Raw genomic sequence first — 25,019 nt, 5'->3', positions numbered from 1 at the left:
ATATTCCTCACAATGCTTAACCAAAAATAAAAAAAAAAATTTAAAGAAAGAAATTACAGTATTTTACAATATCTCATACACTCGAGTAGATTACTACTATTATAAGTAACGAAACTCTAAAACAATTATATAACAATTATTTGATACATTTTAAAAAAGCATATACCTCAAGTATTTTTCACCTTTTTATTATTTTTAATTTAAGTTCACTATGAGTAAAATAGCCTAATGAAAAAGCTATATCTTTATAACAATCGTTGATATACTTATTGTAATTCTAAACTATTAAAATAAATGTTTAATGTATATATTGAAATCTATTGTTGCAAACGCTTTTCCGCACCCGTTAAATATAAATTAGATAACTAGCGATTTTGAATATCACAACCATTATTAAAGGTGGATCGGGTAATTCCATATTAATATCCATTTATTAAAAAAAATTTATATCTATTTAAATATAACTCTTTGATCTATATCCATTTTTATTCATCGATTCATATACATATATTGGATTAAATGGGTTAACGAATTTCTGTTAGATTATATTATTTTTTTAAAGATATTTCTATTAATGAAATGAAATCATTAAAGTATTTTTAATAAATATAAATATAACGTAATTTGATAAAAGATATAAACAAAAATGCGTTTAGACAGTTTTCTTCAAATAAGCAAAATACACTATAATTGTAAGTAAATATATTCACACTATTACGATCGAGATTCAGCCACAACAACGCGTGGCCAGATCTTTATCTAGTTAGCAATAATTCTAGAGCGCTCTTGGGAGGTTGAGGGTTGCTTCTGAGAGAGTCAAAAGGATTCTCTCCTCAACGACACAAACTTCTACAATAATTGATTGTATGATGCTATTGATTTTTCTTCAAAAATAACGCGGGCTAAATTTGAGGAGTTAAATATGAATTTTTTCGACAACTGTATGGAAACAGTCCAAATGTGTCTGGATGAGGCGAATTTGGAGAAGAGTAAGGTGAGTGATATGGTTCTTGTTGGTGGATCGACACACATTCAAAAGGTTAGAAAAATGTTGAAGGATTTTTTTGATGGTAGGGACCTCTGCAAGACAATTAACCCTAATGATGAGGTTGTTGCCTATGGTGCATCTGTTTTGGTTGCACACTTGAAGGTTGAGGGCGGTCAAGTAGTCCAAAATTTGACGTTAATAGATGTCATTTCGCTTTCACTTGGTTATGAGTTACATGGTGAAGTGATGGCTGTTGTTGTCCCAAAATTTTGTTCCTTCCATAGAAATCCCATACACGCGCATCCCACGCCCTCAAACCAACGCCGCGTAACATGAATTTTGGGCGTGTGTTTCGTGCCACATCAGCGCCCACGACGTGGGTTTCAAAGTGTAACAAATGGACTAACAATTACCAGTGTGACATTCAACTTCATGTAGTAGCTGCAAACAGAGGCGTCTTCGAGCAGAGTAAGATGGGCAACCCAACAAGGCTAAAAAATTTTAGAAGGTCCAAAAATTTGTAAGAGCTAATGAATCGACTTTAATAGCTATTAAGAATGATATATTTGGAGAGTATTGGATGATAGCTTTATTTAAATAATAGTTTAATTGTAACAGGAGGAAAAATATTTGTGAATAAACAATTTGCTACTGATATCTTTGTATGTAAATTTTTAGATTTATTTTTAATATGTATTATAAATTTTGACGTTATAAGGGTCCATTTTATTTTTGTACAGGGTCTTCTAAATTGTTGAGACGACCCTGACTGCAAAGATCATAACCGATACCAATATAATCCAATCTTTTTTATATATTGAATTTGTTTCCATTTAATTGAATTGTAACAAAAATATTGTACAATTATTCAATATTTTATATATCCATACATAAATAAATAAACATGCATTAAAATTATATAAAAATTTAATGTAGAACAAAAAAGATGTAGAACTACAAAAATGTAGAACAAGTTCGAATTCGTGAATAATTGTACGAATTGGACCAATTTTGTTCTAATTGAGATTTTGTAGAACGTAAAATTGTTCGAATTTCTACAAATTTGTTCGAAATTATCTAAATTTGTTCGAATTCCACATTTCTACATTTTCTGTTCTACATATTATGTTCTAAATATATTATAGATGCATCAACTTGCATCTATTTATAGAATATAAGATGTAGAACAAAAATTGCATAAACAAAAATTGTTCGAACTCATATTTTTTGTTCGAAATCATATTTTTTGTGCGAGCACACTTCAAATTGTAGAATCAAGATGAAGAAGAAAAAAAATTGAAGGTATAAAGCTCGATTAGATTCATACTTACCTTTTATTATTGAAGAGGTGCATCAATTTCTCCCGATAGACGTATATCTCCATCAAAATATATTAGATGCGCTACATACCCATTAGCATTTTTAGACCCATTAGCATCGATTGAAGCATTGATATATTGAAGCAAAACTGAATAGGTAAATCAAATGGGTTATTCAATAATCATCCATTTTTAGACCCATTAGAATTGTTTGAAGCAAACTAGTGACTAGTAGCAATCGAGTAGATGGTTGAACGGCATCATTGATTAAATAAAAACCCCACTTCCTTTTCTCAAATCATAAACCATTTCTTAAATCATATAAACCACTTGTAGCTTACAATTTACTCATGTATAAGGAAATGAAATCTTTGCTACACATTCACTCTGATTTAAAGATAGTAATTGATGATGGGGAAAAGCCCAAATTTTTAAGGTGCTTTTAGAGGAGAGAATTGTGAATGATTTTGGGAACTGTCCTAATTTATTTAAGTTGATTGTGCCTTTTTCTTTTTTTTTTCGACCATACTCAATTTTGTTCGCCCTTCTCTTTTTTTTGTTCGACCGCGTGAGTTTTTACAGTTCTCAATGCAAAAAAGTTATATATATATATATATATATATATATATATATATATATATATATATATATATATATATATACACATTATATAAAACATGGTATTGGATCGATTATGTGGCATTCTCTCCTTAAACAAATTTTAAAAGTCCTATAAGAATTAATCTTGACGATTCCTCAATTACATTTACATTTATATATATATATAACAAAAAGTTTTTCTTGATTGGAAATAAAAGGAACCATATTATGGCAAATTAAATAAAAGGAAACCATGGGTATAAAAGGAACCATGGGTATAGTGAGTTTCTAATATATAATATATTATATTAGGAATGTATATTAAAACTCACCAAATTTTTTTATGAATTTATTTTTCTGTTCCCCGCGAGTTAGGTTCCACCTCCATCACCCATCAACTCGAAATAATTTTACAAACAAATTACAATAAATTATATTCGAAACGGAGCTTCGATACACTACCAACGGAGCATTTCTTTTTAGCAATAAATATGGAAGTGATTTAAATTTACAGTTTAAGTCCTTAAATTTTATGAACACGCAAATATAACTATTATAATATTAATTATAAATGACGACTCCCCCGAGTACCATTATTTTGCTAAAATTACTAACAACTTTTCTAAAATTAAACTCGCGGATTACACTTTTATTCAAAAAGTAATTTCATATAATAATTTTAAAATAATATAACTTATACTTTACTAATGTTACGTTCCATGACAAATTTTCAATGTAATCTAAATATTACGTAGTATATAATTTATTTATTAAAAAGACATTAATGGTGAGAAAAAAGACATTAAGTTATTAACACCACCCAAAACCACTTTTAAAATTTGTCAACACCACGGGTATTTAAACTCAAATGAACTTTGAAATTGGTCAATACCACAGGCTCTTAAATTCAAAAGAATTTTTTAAAATTTATCAACACCACGGGCTCTTAAACCATAAAAGAATTTTTAAATTGTCAACAACACGGGCTCTTAAATAATTTTTATACTTTTCCTATTTTTAGTATCGGTGTTTACATACCAATATGAACTGCAAATTATATTTTTTTGCACGGTTTTTTACACACCCGTGCAACACACTGGCTCAAAAACTAGTATATATATATATACATAAAATATCCGATAAATTAATCTTAATGTTTCTTTAATTATAATCAAATTTTTTTTTTGAAAGATCAAACTTTTATTATTAAAAACGCAACGATTACAAGGCGGAAACTCTATGGAGCTCCTAATAAAAATCTCGAGCCTATGCACAAGAGAAAAACTCGATACTACAAAAGAGACCCAATACAACATCTACATATAAATACAAATGAGAAAGAAAGGAAAAAGACACAACAAAAGAATAGGGAAGTTGGGAAAAAACTCAATTTCCTAATTTTTCCCCCGAAAGGTTAATGAACTTGAGCACAAGCCAAGAAGATAGACGATACAGTGTTGAGCATTCAACGACAAAGTAAATGGCTATCTACTTGTTTAATCACCAACCGGGAAAGCCAATGAGAAAATGAGTAAAAAAAAACCCAAGCTTTTAGCCTATTCCCATTTTATAAGCTCGATCCACATCATAGCATATCGGGTTGAAAAGCCAATTATGCCAATCTAAAGTGCCTTTCTTCCAACGAGACTTGATCCATTCGAAACTTTTGGATTGAATTTCGGCAATTATCTTTGGTCCACTAAGAGTATTATTCTCGAAACATGATCATTACGATTCTTCCAAATGTAATAGGAAGTGAACCAAACAATAGCTTGTCAAAATGTTGCACCGGCAGAGGAGGTAAGAGACGGATTATTAGGTTTTGAAATATCCGCGAGAGTGGAGATGTTGGTATTGCCAAAGTTCCACCACTTACCAACTCTATTCCAAATGTCAAGTGCGAATTTGCAAGTTAAAAGTGTGTGAGGCACAGTTTCTAAATCCTCATCGCAAATGGGACATCTAGTTAAGTTAAGATCAATACCCCGGTTATCAAGTTCGGTTCGAACGGGTAGTTTGTTTTGTTTTGCGCGCCATACGAAAATTTCAATTTTTGCGGTAAAAGAGTGTTTAATTCAGTTGGTCCTAAAGGTAAGGAAATCGGGGCAGAGAGTTCGGTTAAGATAGAAAAAGGGACTTAGAGGTGTAACGACCGTAGTTGTTAAATTTCCACGTCCACTCGTCGGGTTTTTCGGTTGCAAAAGCGTAAACATTTAGTAAGGACGTGAGTGAGTCAAGCTCACTTTCAGCCCTCCACTTTGGAGTCGATACCCAAGACCAATTAAGAATAAAAGGTTTGCACTCATGGTTGATTAGATCAGAGACTCGTGCTTCTTTATTTGATTCAAGGCGAAAAAGCCTAGGGAAGGAATCTTTTAGTGTAGCTTCACCACACCATTTGTCGAGCCAAAATTTTGTTCCCGAACCATCACCTACAATTCCCACAAAAGCGTTAGAAATATCACACCCTAACTTTGTTAGGGTGTCTTCAACTTTAATGATATCAAATCAAATCCTACCCTAAATTTTTTTCAAGTTAGGGTCATTGGAATTAGAAAAACAACCCAATCCACCATTTTGACCATAAATACTTCTAATTATTTTAGCCCAAAACGAGTCTTTGTATGAGAGAAAGCGCCACCACCATTTAGCTAACAGTGGAAGATTCTTGAGACGTATAGATCCGACATTTAACCCACCATTTTCGTAAGGGAACAAGATATGTTTCCATTTAATCCAAGCCATTTTTTTTACATTCAATTGTCCCACCCCAAAAAAAAGTATGACGTAACCCTTCAAGGTCCTTTAAGACTCCGAGTGGTGCTTTAAAAAGCGAAAAGTAGTCCTTCTGCAGTGCATAATGCAGGGAATTGCTCTATAAGGTCAATATCGATGATATGCCCAATTATGGCATTTTTAGCTCTTCTTTATTTTCCTCACTTTCTTCAAGATCGATTATGTTGGGTCTGTTTTTAGGAAGGGTAGCAGGATTGGTTTGAACAGGTGTTGTATCTGTGGGTGTTGTAACAGTTGGTTTATCGTTATTGATTACGTCATTAAAACTTCGGTCATCACGAAAAGCATTCCCATGAGGTTTCTTATTATCCACTTTTTTCCAGGATTGTTTCATTGGTTGTGTGTTGTTGTTGGAATAGGATTGGTGGTGATTTGTAGTTTTATCTAGGTTCACATTGTTTTGGCTTTTTCTATCATGAGCCTTGTAAGCGCGTAGCCAGTTACCATTTAGATAAATGGAGTTTAATATTTTTGGGACGGAATCTAGATCATCTAACCCTTCAAACCTTGCAAATCCAAATTTGTTTCCATTTTTTAGAAATTTGTAAGGTGGGATGTAAATATCAGTGACCTTACCATATCTTTTAAAGAATAACCTGAGGTCATACTCGTTCCATTCGGGTGGGTGATTGAAAAACATGATGGAGACTTGATTTGTTTGGGGTTTATTATGGATGGGGATGTTGTTTGGGTAAGTGGCAGATGAACGATGAGAGTTTGAGTGGTGATTCTTTGGAGGTGATTGCAGAGGAGCATGGGAGTGGTGGTGCCCATATTTTTTGATTAGATTTCGAATATCATTCTTATGTTGTTTTGATTATGTGTAAACACTGGGTTTTTTGTTTTTCTTCTCGACAGGTATCCATTCACATTCTTCGATATCATCGTTTTGAGGTTGAGGTGTGGTTTCGAAGATGGGATATGGTCGCAGAGGCGGAGGCACATGCAAGGGAATGGGGGCCTGTGACCCCACTCATTTTTCCATAACTTCACTAACTAGTGCCCATTTTTAATACAATACTAGGTTCGTGGTCCGCGCTTTGCCGCGGATTTCAAAATCTGTTTATGTTAATCGTTTTAGTCGATAGTTATGAATGTTAATTAACACACGAATATAAGAGTAAACTAACTGAATAATAGAAAAGTAGAGGATTAGTGCATACAGTTTCTACACGTTGGCCAGTATGTAGTTACATTTTTATACAAAACTTTGAGTAAAAACTAACAAAGGTGGAATTATTTATGTACCTAGTTAACGGTTGGTCATCTAAGCGTTGAATGTTTAAAAAAAAAAGGTTAACGATTTGTTCATAGAACGTTTTTCACCTTGCTTTATTTTTAAATATTTTAATTAATCGAGTGTTAACCATTCAATTAACCGATGTTAACCGACCAAACTCACTCCGCAGCAAAAAAGGTTTCATTATTCAAATTATTCTTGTTAAAAAAAAACGTACAGTAAATATCCTTGAGTTTAGTAGTCAACATGTTACATAATTATTAAATCGGGCTCTTTGATACACAATAATTATGTAGGATTCTTAGCCCAATGGGCTTGACAACAAAAAAATCACTGATACACCTTAAAATTCACAACCCTTTTCTTTTAGGGTTCCTCTGCACATCTTTCTAAACTGCATCCTCATTATCCCCAATTTTTGCTACCATCACCATCAACAATAACCACTTTTCTCTCATTTAACTTTAGGTGTCTAAATTGAAAATCACAAAATAGCATTAAATTGAAATCATAAAAAAATCGGCTTTTTACCTAAAACTATAAATATTTACGAAGTATATCTAACATTTTTAGATATTCTAATTGGTGTATTTGTTGTCACCATTAATTGGGTTTAAAAGATAAGTTTCTAATGATGAAACTGTTTTCCTATTTCTAAATTGTCACGCTTATAATATTTGAAATTTAAAAATGTCTTTTTGTATAAAAGAATAACTAAAGAAAATGAAATAATGCCACCCATACAATATACAATATATCTTAAAAAGAAGGCACGGATTGATGACATGGGAGAGATCAACGGTTGCAAGTTTTAGTTGGTGTGTTTGTTGGTATTGCCTTTGAGATTCCAATTATTTACCATTCTCCCAATCTCCTCCTGGATCTTTATTCCTTATTTTCCTTTGTATTATTTATTTATTAAGTTAAATGTTGTTTTTATTTAATTATTATTGACTACTTTTATCCCCTCCATCTTTGCCCACATCCTACATTCCTCTTTTAACTTCTTTCTACACTCACTCTTTTACTCATTTTCAACCTCTTTTCTTCCAATAATAACTATTTTTTCTTTTTTCACAATTTTTAAAATCTCATGTTTCACCCAAGAACTTCTGTTGAATCCCTAGAATATGGCCTTCCAAACCAGGTACCTTCTTCTCATTCTAATATTTTCTTGAAAAAAAATTAAGCAACAGAGGTAGCAGATGGTTGCCGAAGGTGGTTTTTGTTGTTGAGATCCGCACAAACCACCACCTCGCTGCCGGTCAAGACACACGCCGTCATCACCTGCCATTTCAGATCTGAAAAGGAACTTATGTCATCGAAAATAGATCTGGTTGGTTGGAGAAATAAATCGGACCGACGGAGTTTCCGGCGAGAGAGTTCGAAAGTTGCAGGTTTGCAGAACCTCAAACCACCACCACCATACCTCCAGCTATTTGATCCGCCAATTTTGGTGTATCATCTTGTTTATCACATTTGTTTCTAGAATTTTTTTTTTTTTGGCAATTTATAAAAATTATAACTTGTGAATTTTTGGTGGATGATCTTGGTTATCAGATTTGTTTCATTTTTTTTTTTTTTTGCAATTTAAGGGTTGTAAAAAGACAAAAATACCCTTGAACGTTACTGTTACACTGTAGTTGCTATTATGCTGTAGCGATGTTGATGGTGTGCCGATATATTGTTGGGTACCGTTGTCCATGTTTAGTATATATACATAATATGTATATTTATAGTTGCAAAATACGGCGCAACTGTATTTATCTACGGATTAATATTTTATACTCCATTGTGGTAAGGGGAAAAAAAATTTATACTCCATTGTGGTATTAAAAAAAAAATAAAAAATGCTGCAGTAGCTACAGTAATTGCTACAGTAGCTACAGTGATTTTAGGCGAGGTGGCGAATTATTATTGATCTCCATTGTCCATATTTAGTATATAGTATAATATAATTAGAACTTATATATAAGTGACCCCATTTAATTAGTAGCCCAAGTGCCCAATAGTTCTTTATACTCATAACCCAAGTATAAAGGCCCAATTCTTTTGTGAAATTATACGAGTAAGACTGGTGCAGTGAATCTCTGATTACTTCTTATAGTTGTCATTTTCAAAAAGAAATAAAAAATTGCAGCAGCTTTCTTTCAAGAATTCTTTCTAGAATCAAGAATTGATAAGTGTCTAAATCTATTTATTCAAGAATTTTGATTTTAAGAGTTCAGGTGATTATTTATACTTTTTCTTTATTTTTTATTATGACAAAATTTAGTTTCTTAGGATTTATTATTTTTTAGGTTTTATGCTAGCTGTAGTGCAAATATTCTAATTTATATCATGTGTAGTTTATTCTATATAATTATTACTTATACATTTTACTTAATAGCTATTTTTTTTGCTTAGTACCTATTGATAATATATAGAAACAATACACACTTGAAAATTTTGTAAAAAGAAAAGTAACCATTTGATTGAAAGATTTTCTAATTAAAGGAATTATCTACCTTGCTAAATTGATAGTTGAAACTTAAAAACATCTTTTATCTCATTATGTCTCTCGATTAATAGAACTTGCTTTGTTTTTGTGTTTGCAAGTTTGCAACCGCAATGATCGCGAGGTGTTTTTTGACAATAAATCTGTAAAATTAGATTTGCATAGTCGAATGAATGATGACCCTTGGGACGGTTGTCTTCTTGGTAAGATAGAAAGTTAAACACTTGCTTATGTTACCCTTGAAGCAATCATGGAACGTTTTCATCGAATGAAATATCGTAAGGGGAATTTGTATTAGAAGGTAACTTTATTTTTTTATGTTTAGTCAAACATAGTTTGTAAATTCAAATTTTAGCGATATATTTTAATATTATTTTGTGATTCCATCGATTTAAAATCCTGGCTCCGCCTCTGTATGGTCGGAAATATTGTTTCCGGCGAGATGGTAAAGAAGATTTGGGGTGAAAGGAGAAGTAGGGAGAGAGAACATGTTTTCAGTCCAATCGAATACTATATTAAATAATGAATATCCATGTCCATATATTTTATATAAATATCCGTAAAAAATTAGTTACCTATTTTTTCTAATTGATTTTTCTTTGTAAAGACACTGTATATTAATTGCATGTTAAATATTATAGTATTTGAATTGTGTATATAATTGGTTCATATATTAATTTCACTCATATATTAATTTCATATCATTAAGTATGAAATTGTGTTTATAATAGTTATTATTAGAGATACTCAAAATCATTAAGTTAACTGTTTAATTTTTTTAATTCGTAGAATTTATATGAGTGAATGTGATAATCATCGATTTATGGAACCAATTATATGCACTTGATCTATTTTGGAGGTTTGTTTAATGGCTACGAATTCATTATTCAGTTTGTTTAAGATATGCTATTAAACTTTATGATTTTTCCTTTCAACTCAATGGTAGTAAAGGATCATATATTGGTTTGTGTTACATATTTTCATGTCGTGTATTGGTTGTTCATCTTCTTTAAAAGTAAATATAATAGATTTCAAAAATTGGCAGGTTGTTATTCCACATTGAAGCATGGAATGCATAGAAAGCTAGAGTTGTAGATAATCTATCAATGGAGTTTCATACAAAAGGTATTCAGCTTTCATATAATAGTTTTATAATTGTGTACTTTCAGTCATCTAAAGAAAAATTAATGTAGACAACTGATGATAATACTAAACATAAAATGGGTGATATCATTTTAACACTTGCATAAAGATCTAATTAGCATACTTCCATGTAATGTTAACCATCAACTAGGTTTAACAGATCCAAATGAGATGAATGTATAGTATGTTGTGTCCAATTTTAGCTTCTGCGAATTGTTCAAGTACCAAATTTTTAGATACAAAGTTACTTAGTTTATGTTTAGTTGAACTGAAGTAAAAATTGTTGGACCATAATTTGTGTTTTTGCATCCTGAAGTTAAAACATGTTGACAATTTTTTACAAAATATGAACAAGCTATGTAGTCACCATAATTGAACCATTTATGTTGTTTTTCAACACAGTATGCAGTCATATAGTTGGACCATTAGCATTAGCATATCAAAACATAAAAGAGGTTGAAACTATTTTTTGAATTTTTTTTACTATTTTGACTTTTTTGACTTTATTGCTTTTTTTACTAATTTTTAACTTGATAATTGACTGTTATTGACTGCATTAGTATTAGCATTATTAGAATTAGCATATCACAACATAAAAGAGGTTGAAACTTTTTTTTTATATTACTATTTTAACTTATTTCACTAATTTTGAACTTGATAATTGACTGTTATTGACTGCATTAGCATTAGCATATCACAACATAAAAGAGGCTGAAACTGTCTTTTCAATTATTATTATTTTTATTTTTTTTACCTTTTTGACTAATCTTGAACTTGATAATTGACTGTTTTTGACTGCATTACGATTAACATTATCACTAAAAAATCACAATAGAAAAGGTTGAAACTGATTTTTAAGTTTTTTTTCTTACTATTCTTCCTTTTTGAAGGCGAGTAGATTCGTACAATGATGGGAAGAAATCAGGAGAGACATGGAGTTACGGATGGGATGTTTTGGCATAGAACAGCTAAAGGAATGCTTTTTTCTCATAATTAGTGGTTTTGCATCCTGAAGTTAAAACATGTTGACCATTTTTTACAAAATATGAACTTAACAAGCTATGTAGTCACCATAATTGAACCATTTATGTTGTTATTCAACACATTATGAAGTCATACAGTTGGACCATTAGCATTAGCATATTACAACATAAAAGAGGTTGAAACTATTTTTTGAATTTTTTTTTACTATTTTGACCTTTTGGACTTTTTTATTAATTTTTAACTTGATAATTGACTGTTATTAACTGCATTAGTATTAGCATTATTAGAATTAGCATATGACAACATAAAAGAGGTTGAAACTTTTTTTTTTTTTGTTTTTTACTTTTTTGACTTATTTCACTAATTTTGAACTTGATAATTGACTGCATTAGCATTAGCATATCACAACATAAAAGAGGCTTAAACTGTCTTTTCAGTTTTTTTTTTTTTTTTTTTTTTTTTTTCATTTTTGACTAATCTTGAACTTGATAATTGACTGTTTTTGACTGCATTACGATTAGCATTATTACTAAAAAAATCACAATAGAAAAGGTTGAAACTGATTTTTGAGGGTTTTTTTTGTTTTTTTGTTTTTTACTATTTTCCCTTTTTGAAGGCGAGTAGATTCGTACAAATCAGGAGAGACATGGAGTTACGGCTGGGATGTTTAGGCATAGAACAGCTAAAGGAATGCTACTTTCAGTCATATATGGGCGATCTGGAATGAAAGGTATAAATGCTATATCAGTTAGTTGCTAATTGTTTTACAATTAGTTATTAGATTAGTTCTCATAATTGGTGTTGTAATGTAAGTTAGTTTGTGGAAAGAGGTCGACTGTATCTTTTGAGTTTGGGGTCGAGTGAAGTTTTTTTTTCCTTTTCTTTAACTTTTCTTTGTTCTTCTCTACTCATGTGAACTTATGATAATTATGAATATGTTATATGTTATGTTTGACTATTAAAAAGGTCAAATTATTTTTAATCAATATTCTCTGTTTTCAAGGTTCGTGTCAAATTATTAAAAAGGTCAAATTATTTTTAATCAATATTCTCTGTAAGCTCACTTGTATGATCTTTCGTTTATGCTAATCTCTTTCATTTTACTTAAATTCTAATAAACTTACCTTTCAATATCATGCTGAATTAAATAGTTTTATTTGTTGTGTGGTCGTTGTTTAGTCATATTTGGATATTTTTGTAGGGTTCTTGGTCTTATAATTTTGATCTTACAATGGTCGTTTAATTAAGTATGATCTGCTGTCCATCAATTTTATATGTATTTTCCTTCTACTTGATAGAACATATGCATCCTAATATTGAAATGCTATTGTTATCAATCAAAATATCGAAATTTTGGTATCGTTTAATTTATGATCTTATATCACTGATTGTATGAATGCGTTGGGTAATTTTGAAGGCCAAAAGTAGAACCTTATCAAAGGAGGGTATGTGCTTAATCTCTTACTCTTTAATCTTTATAGAGTTGCTTCATTACTTCACATCTTTTATGTTAACTCTTTTTATTTTGTTATTTTTATCGGTTCTATTGTGATTAGTAATATATGTAGGGTCATTATTATTGTACTTCGTATCACTTAAGCCGCATATGTACATTTTCAGGTTGGTTAATTTCTCATTATCATTATGTTTAACTAATTAATGATTGCAAACATGGGAGATATGCTTTGATTTGAGAATGATCAAGGTTGAGATACAGATGCTCTTAGTTGAGTTTCAAGGGTTATTGAGATATACAATTTCATCAGTAGATTAGAACTTGCAACTTTGAATATAAGGTTAATATTCACCAACGTCAATCGTTTACCTATATATTCACCAAATTTATAGTTCGTTTTATTTTTAAAAGCTCATGTATTGTTCTTACTTCTTATAATACATATACAATATTTAACAATATATGATCGTTTACCATACTCATCATTTTAATACATTTACTTTCGGTACCACTGTTATTAATACTTAAGGGTTTCTTAATTATAATTGTATACTACAGCTATTCAGTCTCAATAATAACATTATTTCATATATAAGTTTAAAAACCAATAATGTTTGCGGATGAGTCCCCGTGCAACGCACGGGCTCATAAATCTAGTTTTTTCTAATTGATTTTTCTTTGTAAAGACACTGTATATTAATTGCATGTTAAATATTATAGTATTTGAATTGTGTACAAGAAAAGTTCCGTGCAATACTTGGGGGTTGACGGTTTGTAGCCTCCTGCTACTACCGTTTCCGACCACCGGCATCTCGCCGGTGGTTCGGATTTTATTGCTTTCCGTTGAAATAAAGATCGGTTGCTCAATTAAATTTTCTCCGACCTCAATCGACTCGTTTTTCTTCTCTGCTCACGACTTCGGCTACCAGGCGACAATTCCGTGCAATACTTGCTCGGGATCTGGGAGTTGGTTGTGTTTTGGGGGTTGATTTTTGGGTTTGGTTCGGTTGGGTTGAAGATTTCTGTTGCTGGTCCCCTTGACTTTCTTTGCTGAGCTGTGATTCTTCCATATGGTAGTTGTAGGCGGCGAGTTCCTTCGAAAATCTACAGGTACTTTGGGCGTTTCGGGTTATGTGGTGGGGTTGGGCGGGTTTTGGTGAGTTTGCAGTTGAGCGTGTTTTTTTGTTGAAACCCAAAGGATTCGAGTTGACTGCTAGTGTTTCCGAGGGTTTGTAAATGTCCTTAGAAAATTTGGCAGAGATGACCGGCTCCTTTATGGGTTGGTTCGGGATTTGGTACTGATGTTGTGGCTGGTTTGGTTCATTCATTACATTTTTCCCATCGTTGGGTATTTAGTATGCTTGATGTTGTTGCCGGCATTGTTGACTTTGGTGACTTCGGTAAATAGGCCTCGAGTTAAGTGTTCTTGGATTGCCCGATGAATGATTTGGATTTGTTGCTTCGGAGGGTGATGATGTGGGGTTATATACGGGGTCGGGTTATGTGTTTGTGTTAGGCTTAGGTAAGATGGTGTTTGTTGTTTGGCATTTAAAGTGTGTTTCCTAATGTACTCTCTCTCTCTGTATTTAATGTAGTCGTTCAGTGTGTTTAGAACAAATAAAGTGAGTGTCATGGAGTGTTGGTCGTGTGTGACCAAGTACTCCCGTTACAGATCGTTTTGATCTGCTTAATATTGCTCCACCGGAAGCTCGATTCTTATATATATATATATATATATATATATATATATATATATATATATATATATATATATATATATATATATATATACTAATATTTTTGTCAAAAAAAATAATGAATTGTGTACAAGAGTTATTTATAATAGCAGCAGAGAAGCAATATTTGAAACATCAATGTTAAGTCTTAACCAATTCCATACTCTATCATCACTTATAACATCAAAAGACCTCGGTCTGAATGGTTAATATCAGTGTAGAACATTAATGGTGCATTTGATAAATCCAAATATCTAAGCATTGAATAGTTAATAATCTGAATGATTCAAAAGTTCTGAATAAAGTTTATTTCAAATGAGAATAATATGTTTGATAATCATTTTAAGTGAAGAATGTTAATGATATAAAATTGTCTTATTTCTGTTCGCATTAATAAAAAAAATAATATAATGGTTTATTAAGTGTGCTTGATGTGATATTATATAAAATTTAGGTGATTAATGATAAAGAACTTATTTTAAATTTAAATGGTTCAACACCATATGTCATTTTAGATGAGAAATGAACGCGTTGAATACTAAATGATTCAACATTCAGTGCTAGCTATTCAGTTAAGAGGTAATCAACCGAGCCCTAAATCTTATTAATATTAAATGAAACATACTTTACTTAAAAAACACTATTATTTTAAAATAAATCACAACTAATTGTTAACCATTTTTATCGGTCATACATCCCACAGGCTTAATGATTAATGAACGTGATTTTCATACATAATTATTTTTATTGAGTTTTTAACAGTCGTGCATCGCACGGGCTAAAAATCTAATGTATATATATATATATATATATATATATATATATATATATATATATATATATATATATATATATATAGTAGAGGGATCAAATGAGAATTTTTTGGTATGAGAACCCTGAGAACTCAAAAATACATCAAAATACACTGAAATTCGAGCAAAAAAAGTGGCGGGCGAGCAAAAAACTACGAATTCGAGCAAAAATGGGGAAATTCGAGCAAAAAAAGGCGGGCAAACAAAAAATTGATAGTCGAACAAAAAAAAGGCGGGCTAACAAAAATGTGTTCAACATTTTTGGAATTCGAACAAAAAAATTTAGAACACATGATAGTCGAACAAAAATGTGTTCTACATTTTTAAAATTTGAACAAAAAAAAGTCGGGCGAACAAAAAATTGATAGTCGAACAAAAAAAAGGCGGGCGAACAAAAATGTGTTCTACATTTTTGAAATTCGAACAAAAAAATGTAGAACACATGATAGTCGAACAAAAATGTGTTCTACATGTTTTGAAATTCGAAAAAAAAAATTTGCTCGACTATAATTTTTTGTTCGTCCTTGTTTTTGATTTTTTGCTCGAATTTCTTTTTTTTTATCGTCCGCCACTTTTTGCTCGAGTTTCAGTTTATTTGGAGTGTATTTGGAATTCCTAGAGTTCTCTCACTAAAATAGTTCTCACTGGATCCCCCCTCTCTCCATTTTATATATATATATATATATATATATATATATATATATATATATATATATATATATATATATATATATATATATATATATATATATAAGTTAATTAAAATCAATAAAATTTAATTTCACATGTCATCTTTTATCAAATGCAAATATTTATTTCCTAAAACCAAAATAACAAAATATACAAATACAACATAAATAAAACGACTAAAAAAATCTATTCTTATAAAATCGTTAAAACCTTCTCTGCTCTGCTGATATTACGTAATTCATACACGCTCATCATCGAAATATCGATTATTGAAGATTTATCACCATATTTGATGATGTTTAGTAAAATGGTCTCGGAAGGATAATTTGAGAGTTTTAGGTTGTTCTTTGCGTGTTTTGAAGTCTATGTGCTGAAAAGATTATTTGTTGTGATTTGAGACGGTTTTCGATATAGCTTGAAAGTCGAAAATTTAGCAATCCAAAATGAGAATTTTTTCACTCGTGATCGCGAAAATTGTGATACATAGAAGTCTCGATCGCAACATACACATCGAGGATGAATTCCAGTCGTGAATCAAGGATTCGCGAACGTGTTTTACGAGTATTGAGGGACTCGCGATCGTGAGAAAATGCAAACGGAATTCTCGCGTTCGTGAAAATAGGCTGGACGGGTCTGTTTTGATTAAAACCTAATTTTTAATAGGGAAGTTATCACTTTTTACTTTGGCCATTTTTGAGAGCAAGAGGTACGAAATTTGGTGATTTTTGGGGAATTTTAAGATCGTCAAAACACTCCAATCATTCCGGAAACAAACTTCGATTCGATCAACGTTCAAGATTCTTCATCCAATTAGGTTGATTCTTTTGTTTACAACAATGAATTATACTTAGATTTTATGTTTAATATTGATTGAAGTCGTGATTGTTGGCTATACAAGTTACGTTTGTCTAGATTAATAACCTATGTGTTGGATGTAACTTTTATCAATTGTTTTACTTTCGTAGGATGATTTGAAGTTTAAGTAAAAGAACACCTTATTGAAACTTGTGTATTTGATTCAATTGATTGTGTGTTTGTTTGATAGGACGAGAGTTCCTTAATTTAATGCAATATTTTTGATTGGTTTATCTTAACTAGTTAATTGCTTAATCAGAGACGATAGTAAATTGAATTCAACACGCTAGACACTATCGGTGAAACAACCCAACCCGTATGCAACCCGACAACTTTTTTTATTATTATTTAAAGTAATAAACCATTTCATACACCCCATTTAAACATACAACAAGTTTAATGTTTACAATAAGAGGTACAAAGGCCTTTAATAAATTGTTTACAAGTTCGACCCATTAACATGATAGTTTTAATCCAAACAACACCCGAGCATGGTTTGGGGCTAAACTACCCAAAACTCTAGGTCGACTTCCAAAAGCTTCAACAAGCATCCAGCAAGGGGAATCTAGTGCCCAACAACCTCTTTCCCTTTTTCCGTACCTGCATCTAAAAAGTAAACAACGAGAGGGGTAAGCAAAGCTTAGTGAATGCAATAATTATACACGTACATATATAACCTACTTACTTGCAATCACTTACACAAATACCTCATACACGCTAGCATTTTAAATTAGCATACCATCTCAAGTATAACGCTAAATCCCCGATATCACAAGCTAGCACTAACAATAGCATATAACACGAACAATATAATATGCTATACTACAACACTTAACCATGCTTAACCAATCGTACAAGGGAATGGTGCTCGCGAAAGACCATCGGTGTTCATATATGACAACCCGGAAATTTTCGACGAAATTTAAACAAAATCTTTATATGATTTCATTTAACCTCGACAAATTTCGACGATTCACGAACAATTATTTATTAATAATAATTTATTAATAATATTATTATTATTATTATCAAAATTATTAATAATAATATTATTAATAATTATTATTATCATTAATGTAATTACTAATATTAATATTAATATTAATATTAGTATTATCACTTTTACTAGAATTATTTAAGATTATTATAAATATCATTATTATTACTACTACAACTTATTCTTAATAATAATAATAATATTATTATTAATAGTATTATTAACGTTTTATAATGATTATTATCATTATTATTAATTATAATTAAAATTATCATTTTTAATATAGTCATATTAATATTATTATCATTATTCTTATTTATCGTTAATATTATTATTATTATTATTAATATAATAATTATTAATTAGTATTAGTATTATTATTAATATTAATTATTAATATCAATTAAAAAATAAAGAGTCAAAAACAATGTACTAAGAATTATAAATATATCTACTTTTAATTTTTCTAAAAATGTAAACTACTTTATATTTTTTTTAAAAAAAATCGTGGTACCTACTTCTTTTTTTTATATTTTTCTTCCTCCTTATTTTGAATTTTTTTTTCCTGCTCCTGATTGAATTGTCGATGCCTTTGATTATAAAACAAGATAGTATTGTCTGTTAATCTCTCAATCATTCAAGTCTTAATCTCTATCATCAATTACAATTAATTCAAGTTGATGAATTAAACAGAAAAACCCAAATAAGCCGTCGGTCCCTGTTTTAAACCCATTTGATCTTCATCCCGAATTCGATTTCCATTTCAAAATGTAAAATGCAAGTTAGGTTAGGAATCCTTTACCTAAACTATCTGCAAAATCTTAAGTTCAAATTCTTTATATCGAGTTAGAATTTCTGAGTCAAAGTTTTAAAATCAATAAGTCAACTCATTGTTATTGATAAAATTCGAGTTCGTTTTGATGTTTTAAGATAAATTGATACTTGAGAAAGTTTCTAGGAGTCTTTTGAAACACAATTCATGTTGTGATCTTTAGCTAAAACATTCTTAAATCCAAAATCAAGATTTGAGTTTTATTTATTTTTTTCTCTTCGAACAATACCTGCTGTTCTTGGTATATTTTTTTCGCGTTTGTAAAATTAAAATCACGAATATAAATCGTTTATGTGTTGGTTGAAAGTCCTAAAACAAACAATCAAATGAGTGGTTAGTGTAAGGATAACTCTGGTAGATCAAACTGATGAAGAAGAAAGAAGTTAAAACAGAAATAGATTAAGTAAATTAGGATACATATTAAATCAGAAAAGAAGTAGCAGAGCATATGGTTTGAGGTGTTTGCGGGTTAGCGAGAGGTCTCGGGTTCGAGTCCCGTCTTGGGCATTTTTTTTTTAGAAAAGGCTTATAAAGGTAGTTCTCATTTATTATTATTATTATTATTATTATCATTATTATTATTATTATTATTATTATTATTATTATTATTATTATTATTATTATTATTATATTATTATTATTATTATATTATTATTATTATTATTATTATTATTATTATTATTATTATTATTATTATTATTATTATTATTACTACTACTACTACTACTACTATTATTACTAGTATTATTATTTAAGGTTATTATTGTTATTATTATAGTTATTAATAATAAGTTTTACTATTATTATTAATATTAACATGATCATTAAAATATCTATTAAAACTATAATTATTATTAAACTTACCATTATTATTAAAAATATCATTTTTGCTAAAACTATCATTTTTACTTTTTTAATTATTAGTAAAACTATCATTTGTATTAAAATTACTATTATTACCATTATTATTATAATTATTAGTAACTCATTATTATGATTAGAATTAGAATTATTATTATTATTTTGAAAACAATACAAACTATTATGATTATCATTGTTATTAATATTAGTATCATTCTTAATAAATACTATTATTATCATTTTTAACATAAGCATAATTATTATCATTAGTATTGTTATTATTAAAATAATTATCATTATTATCATTTTTTTTATCATTAAAACTATATTATTATTATTATTATTATTATTATTATTATTATTATTATTATTATTATTATTATTATTATTATTATTATTATTATTATTATTTTTAAAACCTTATTATGATTATTATCATTTTTACTACTAGTATTGTTGTTGTTATTACAAAATAATACAACTCTTTATTCATTAACATTATTAATATTATTTTATCAAATGAATACTTATATATAGAATATATATAAAAGTATATATATACAGAAATATATAACAAGTGAAATAATATATATAAACTTATTCGATTACAAGTATATGTGTTAATATATATACTTGATATAGGTTCGTGAATCCGAAGTTAACTCCGTACTTGTTCAGTGCCATCTTATGCATATTTACTACAAACTATCGTATCGTATCGTGAGTTTATTTGATTCCCTTTTACTCTTTACATTTTTGGGCTGAGAATACATGCACAACTTTTATAACTGTTTTACACGCTAGACACAAGTACCAACTTTAAACTATGCTATACCCGGCTATGTCCGACTAAGTCCCTAACCGACAAGTATAAACACAACTTGTCTTTGGGGCAAACTATGAATAAATTTTGGATCTACGTGATCTACTAATTGGTCCCTGCGAGACCAAGCTTATGAACAACTTTTGGATCTGCGTGATCTACTAATTGGTCCTTGTGAGACCAAGCTTATGAATAACTTTTGGATCTGCGTGATCTACTTTTTAGTCCCTGCGAGACCAACTTTATGAACAACTTTTAGATCTGCGAGATCTACTAATTGGTCCCGGTGAGGCCAAGCTTATGAACAAAAATTTTGTGGTCTAACACTATTACTGAAATCATTATTTATGACAAACCTATGAATTCACTCAACCTAGTGTTGACTTTTTAAGCATGTTTATTCTTAGGTACTTAAATATTGCTTCCGCTGTATATCTGCTACTTTGATGATGATTGCTTGCCATGCTTGGAGTCTTCATTTCATATCATATCAATTAAAGACATTTAATGCGTTGTTCATTAAATACAATGTAATCTATTTATCTTCCGCTGCAAAACTCAATAAAATGTCTCATATAGAGTCGTTCTCATTTATACAACTGTGATTTGATATATTTAGTGACATTATTCTTCCTGGCCCTATCTGGAGGACGTCACAGATTGGTATCAGAGCAGTGTTGTTGTAGAGAACCAGGATTGCATTTTATGTGTGCCTTATACAATTAGGTACCTTAGCAATGTAGGACTACAACTTTCCTTGACCATAGTGCCTTTACTTGTTGCCTTTAACTGTTAAATGCTACACTATACTTTAGAAACTTTACTTATCTTAGAATGCCAAGCCAATCTAAGAACTCTGCTCACTTTCCTAAGTATTATCCAATTACGCCACCGCATTTAAATGCAACACTATGATTTCAGAAATTCTTGACATTCCTATGTCATTTATCATGGTTTTGTGTATTACATATGCATTACATGAAATATTATCCATTATTTTTGAAACTCCTATAATTGTTACTATTCATACTCAAACGTATATAACTCCGTGTTATATATCACCTACCTATATGCCTTATGCCTTTATGCATCGGTTTGCGAACCCGAAAATGTCATTGAGTTATCACAGTATACGAATTGAAAGTCTTTAATCAAAAGATTATCTGATTACATACTTATCATTTTATCTCGAAACGTCATACTGCAATTATTGCATAAATGGAGTATACACAAATCATATCTTATCATATCTATCCCAATAGACTTTGTCTAACACTTTTCCTAAATTTCCTCCGTAAATTACGGAAATCTTTTTGTTATATATATACGTATACAAGGAGACGAATATATCATACAATATTCAACACCCATTTCATATCAAACCCTAATTCCAAACACATAATATGGATTCTTCGAACTCCTCGAGCTCCAATGGCAGCGTAACTGAAACAAACGAACCAATCAGCCATCATCTATTATGGATGAATTGGGGATGGGTTTGTAGTCAACTTAATCAATGGAGAAGTGAAGAAGGAGATCCTTTTCACTCATCAAATTGCCCTATTGGAGAAGAACCTGAAGCACTTACCGGCAAACAAATCTGAAACACTATTTTCACCCTCATTTCCAGGATATCCCGTCACGAATATATAATATCTAGAATCCTAGATCTTATTCATCCGCTAGTCCGAACCGCCAATCATCCCGGAATAATGGAAGAAGTCAACGAGCTTCGCGCTCGAATAGTGGCTCTGGAGAATATGGTGCAATATCTACAAACATCAGCAGCACCAGCAGCATAATCAGCACCACCAGTACCATCAGCATCACCACCAACAGCAACAGTACCAACAACAACATCCGCATCTCACGCCTCAACATCACACTCAGTACCTCGAACATCAACATCATACACCCCATAGATACCAAGGAATATTAGTAATAATGAGTTAAAATGTATTGACTCATTCTTCCTGAAGAATTATATATGTATATATGTATATATATATATATATATATATATATATATATATATATATATATATATATATATATATGATTTAATAAATCATTTCGTACTAAGCTATTACGTGTGAATCTTAACTAGTATTGAAACGACCCGTCCATATTACTATAAACGCAGTACGTTCTCATTGGTCCCATAGCGAGGTATTTGACCTCTATATGATACGTTTTAGAAAATATTGCATTCGTTTCATAAAAAGCACATCATTATTATACATAATGCATGTTTTAAACAAGTGGTCGATTATTTAAGAAATAATCCCCAAAATACATCGGTTTCCAAATACTACATACGTGACGTAACAGTCGAATATAATACATGACAAAGGTTTTATTGAATGCAACACTTTATTTAAATAAAAGTATGAGACTCCATGCACAGCTTGCTCAGATAATGCAACAGCGGAAGACTTTCTTAAGGACCTGAGAATAAACATGCGTAAACAGTCAACACAAAGGTTGGTGAGATATATAGGTTTATCATCGATATAAATATAGACCACAAGATTTCATAGTTATAAATATATGTACACTCGCAAGTGTATAAAAGTATTCTATAAGTTGTTGAGAGCTTCGGTAACCATACTTAACCATTAATGTGGCATATTCCCTTTATTATGAAATCTCCCTACACTGTACCAAGTGTAGTAAAAACGAAGTACTATGCAACCGTTTACGATACTAGAGCGACTAGCCCAGTTGGGGTTGTCAAACCCGATAGATCTATCAATAGGATTCGCGCTTACATGTTCTTACAACATGTAAATATTAGTTACCAAGCTATTAGGGAAGATATGCAAGGTGGTACAACTCAACGTAGAAGATATTTTAAGTACTTGTGTTCATGGCGTAAAACATAAAATGTATGTATTCTCATCCCAAAATATTTTAGAGTTTAAAAATGGGACTATATACTCACAGTAGTAAAAGTATATTAATAATAAGTTTTCAACTTATTAAAAATATGACCGTCGTCCTTGGATTCACGAACCTATAACAACAATAACGATTCAGATAATAATACGACATATGAATAAAATAAAGCAAGTTCATAGAATACTTATATAATAATTTTTAGCATTTTATGTTAGTAGTCCATTGTTAGTAGTCCTTTGTTAGTAGTCCGAAAAGTCCAACAGTCCAATAATCGGTATATATATATATATAATCTTAGAATTACCCCACGACGTATTGTATACGTATTGTCTTTGCATCAACTCAGAGACGTATTGTATACGTATTGTCTTAGAATTAACTAAGACGTATTGTGTACGTATTGTCTTAGGATTTATCAAAACGTATTGTATACTTATTGTGTTAGGACGTACCAAGAATATTATTATACATATATACAATCACAAAATTAACCAAGATTATAATATTTTGTTATACTACTGATAACATGTCCAAATATATATAGGATATAGGAAAATTTAACAAGGATATGGTTAATATAGTTTTTATAATATAAATTTCGTCCATACAACGTTAATTTTACCAGATTTTGTTTTGCTCGCCAAATATTCATTACAACTCCGTTTAAAGTGAATCAAATTGCTATGGATTCCTTAAGAAGTAAATTTTACAAAACCAATTCGAAAAGTTCATCCCAAGTAGTAATTTTTAGAGCTTTACCCTCTTTTTGTGTCGGTGGACAGATTTAGAAAAATCCCGGCATCCACCCAATATATGATTTTTGATAAAATACTTCCACTTTGTCTAAAATCATGAAAAAAATACTGGAAGTCTTATTTACATATATTAACATATTTTCAAAGTCTTAGCCTCGAACTCAAAGTCTAAGATAGGTTTTTAATTCCCAACCCAAAACAGCCCGCTTTTTACCGAATGGAGATTAAAGGATATATGTTAAGTTTCAAGGTGTTCTTCATATGTACAAGTTATAAGTTCTTATATTAACTTAATATAACATCATAATACATATAAATAAGTGTTATTAGAGTTAAGTTAGAAAGATTAGATTAGTTCTTCAAACAAGTTTAGAATCAACTAAACTATGTTCTAGTTTATAAACTCTTATATAGATAGCTATAAACATATGATTTGAATAAGTGTTGAAGTAGAGTTTTTACCTCAAGTTTAGAATGTAAAGTTGCTAGAAAGAAGTAGTAGAACAAAACTTGAGAGAGTTCTTGCAAGTGTGTGTGAGAATTGGAAGTAAAATTTGGAAAATGAATGTGTAAAAAAATGAGTTAGAAATGGTGCTTATTTATAGGCTTGAAAATTTGGTTTTTAGTGAAAATATCTAAGATAAGTTAAAATGTAATATGTCATGGATGACATATTAAATTGATTAGGTCATGGATGACATATTACACAAATAATTGCAGATTTCTATTGGTAT

General features: G+C 30.2%; 1 protein-coding gene and 1 pseudogene across 1 annotated transcript; one reads left to right on the top strand and one right to left on the bottom strand.

Moving 5' to 3' along the window:
* Positions 1-294: 294 nt before the first annotated feature.
* LOC139845390 (heat shock cognate 70 kDa protein 2-like) lies at positions 295-1,324 on the top strand (annotated as a pseudogene).
* Positions 1,325-1,418: 94 nt separating this feature from the next.
* LOC139845382 (uncharacterized) lies at positions 1,419-5,652 on the bottom strand. The gene is made up of 4 exons (XM_071835645.1): positions 5,472-5,652; positions 5,151-5,339; positions 2,399-2,456; positions 1,419-1,479 (listed from the first exon to the last, which is right to left on the bottom strand). The coding sequence occupies exons 1-4, from the start codon at positions 5,650-5,652 to the stop codon at positions 1,419-1,421; spliced, it is 489 nt and encodes a 162-aa protein (XP_071691746.1).
* Between the last annotated feature and the right edge of the window lie 19,367 nt (positions 5,653-25,019).

This window comes from Rutidosis leptorrhynchoides, chromosome 1 (assembly GCF_046630445.1).
Source record: "Rutidosis leptorrhynchoides isolate AG116_Rl617_1_P2 chromosome 1, CSIRO_AGI_Rlap_v1, whole genome shotgun sequence".
In the NCBI taxonomy this organism is placed as follows: domain Eukaryota; kingdom Viridiplantae; phylum Streptophyta; class Magnoliopsida; order Asterales; family Asteraceae; genus Rutidosis; species Rutidosis leptorrhynchoides.
Note: the sequence above shows the minus strand (reverse complement) of the source record. Positions and strands in the feature narration are given on the sequence as shown.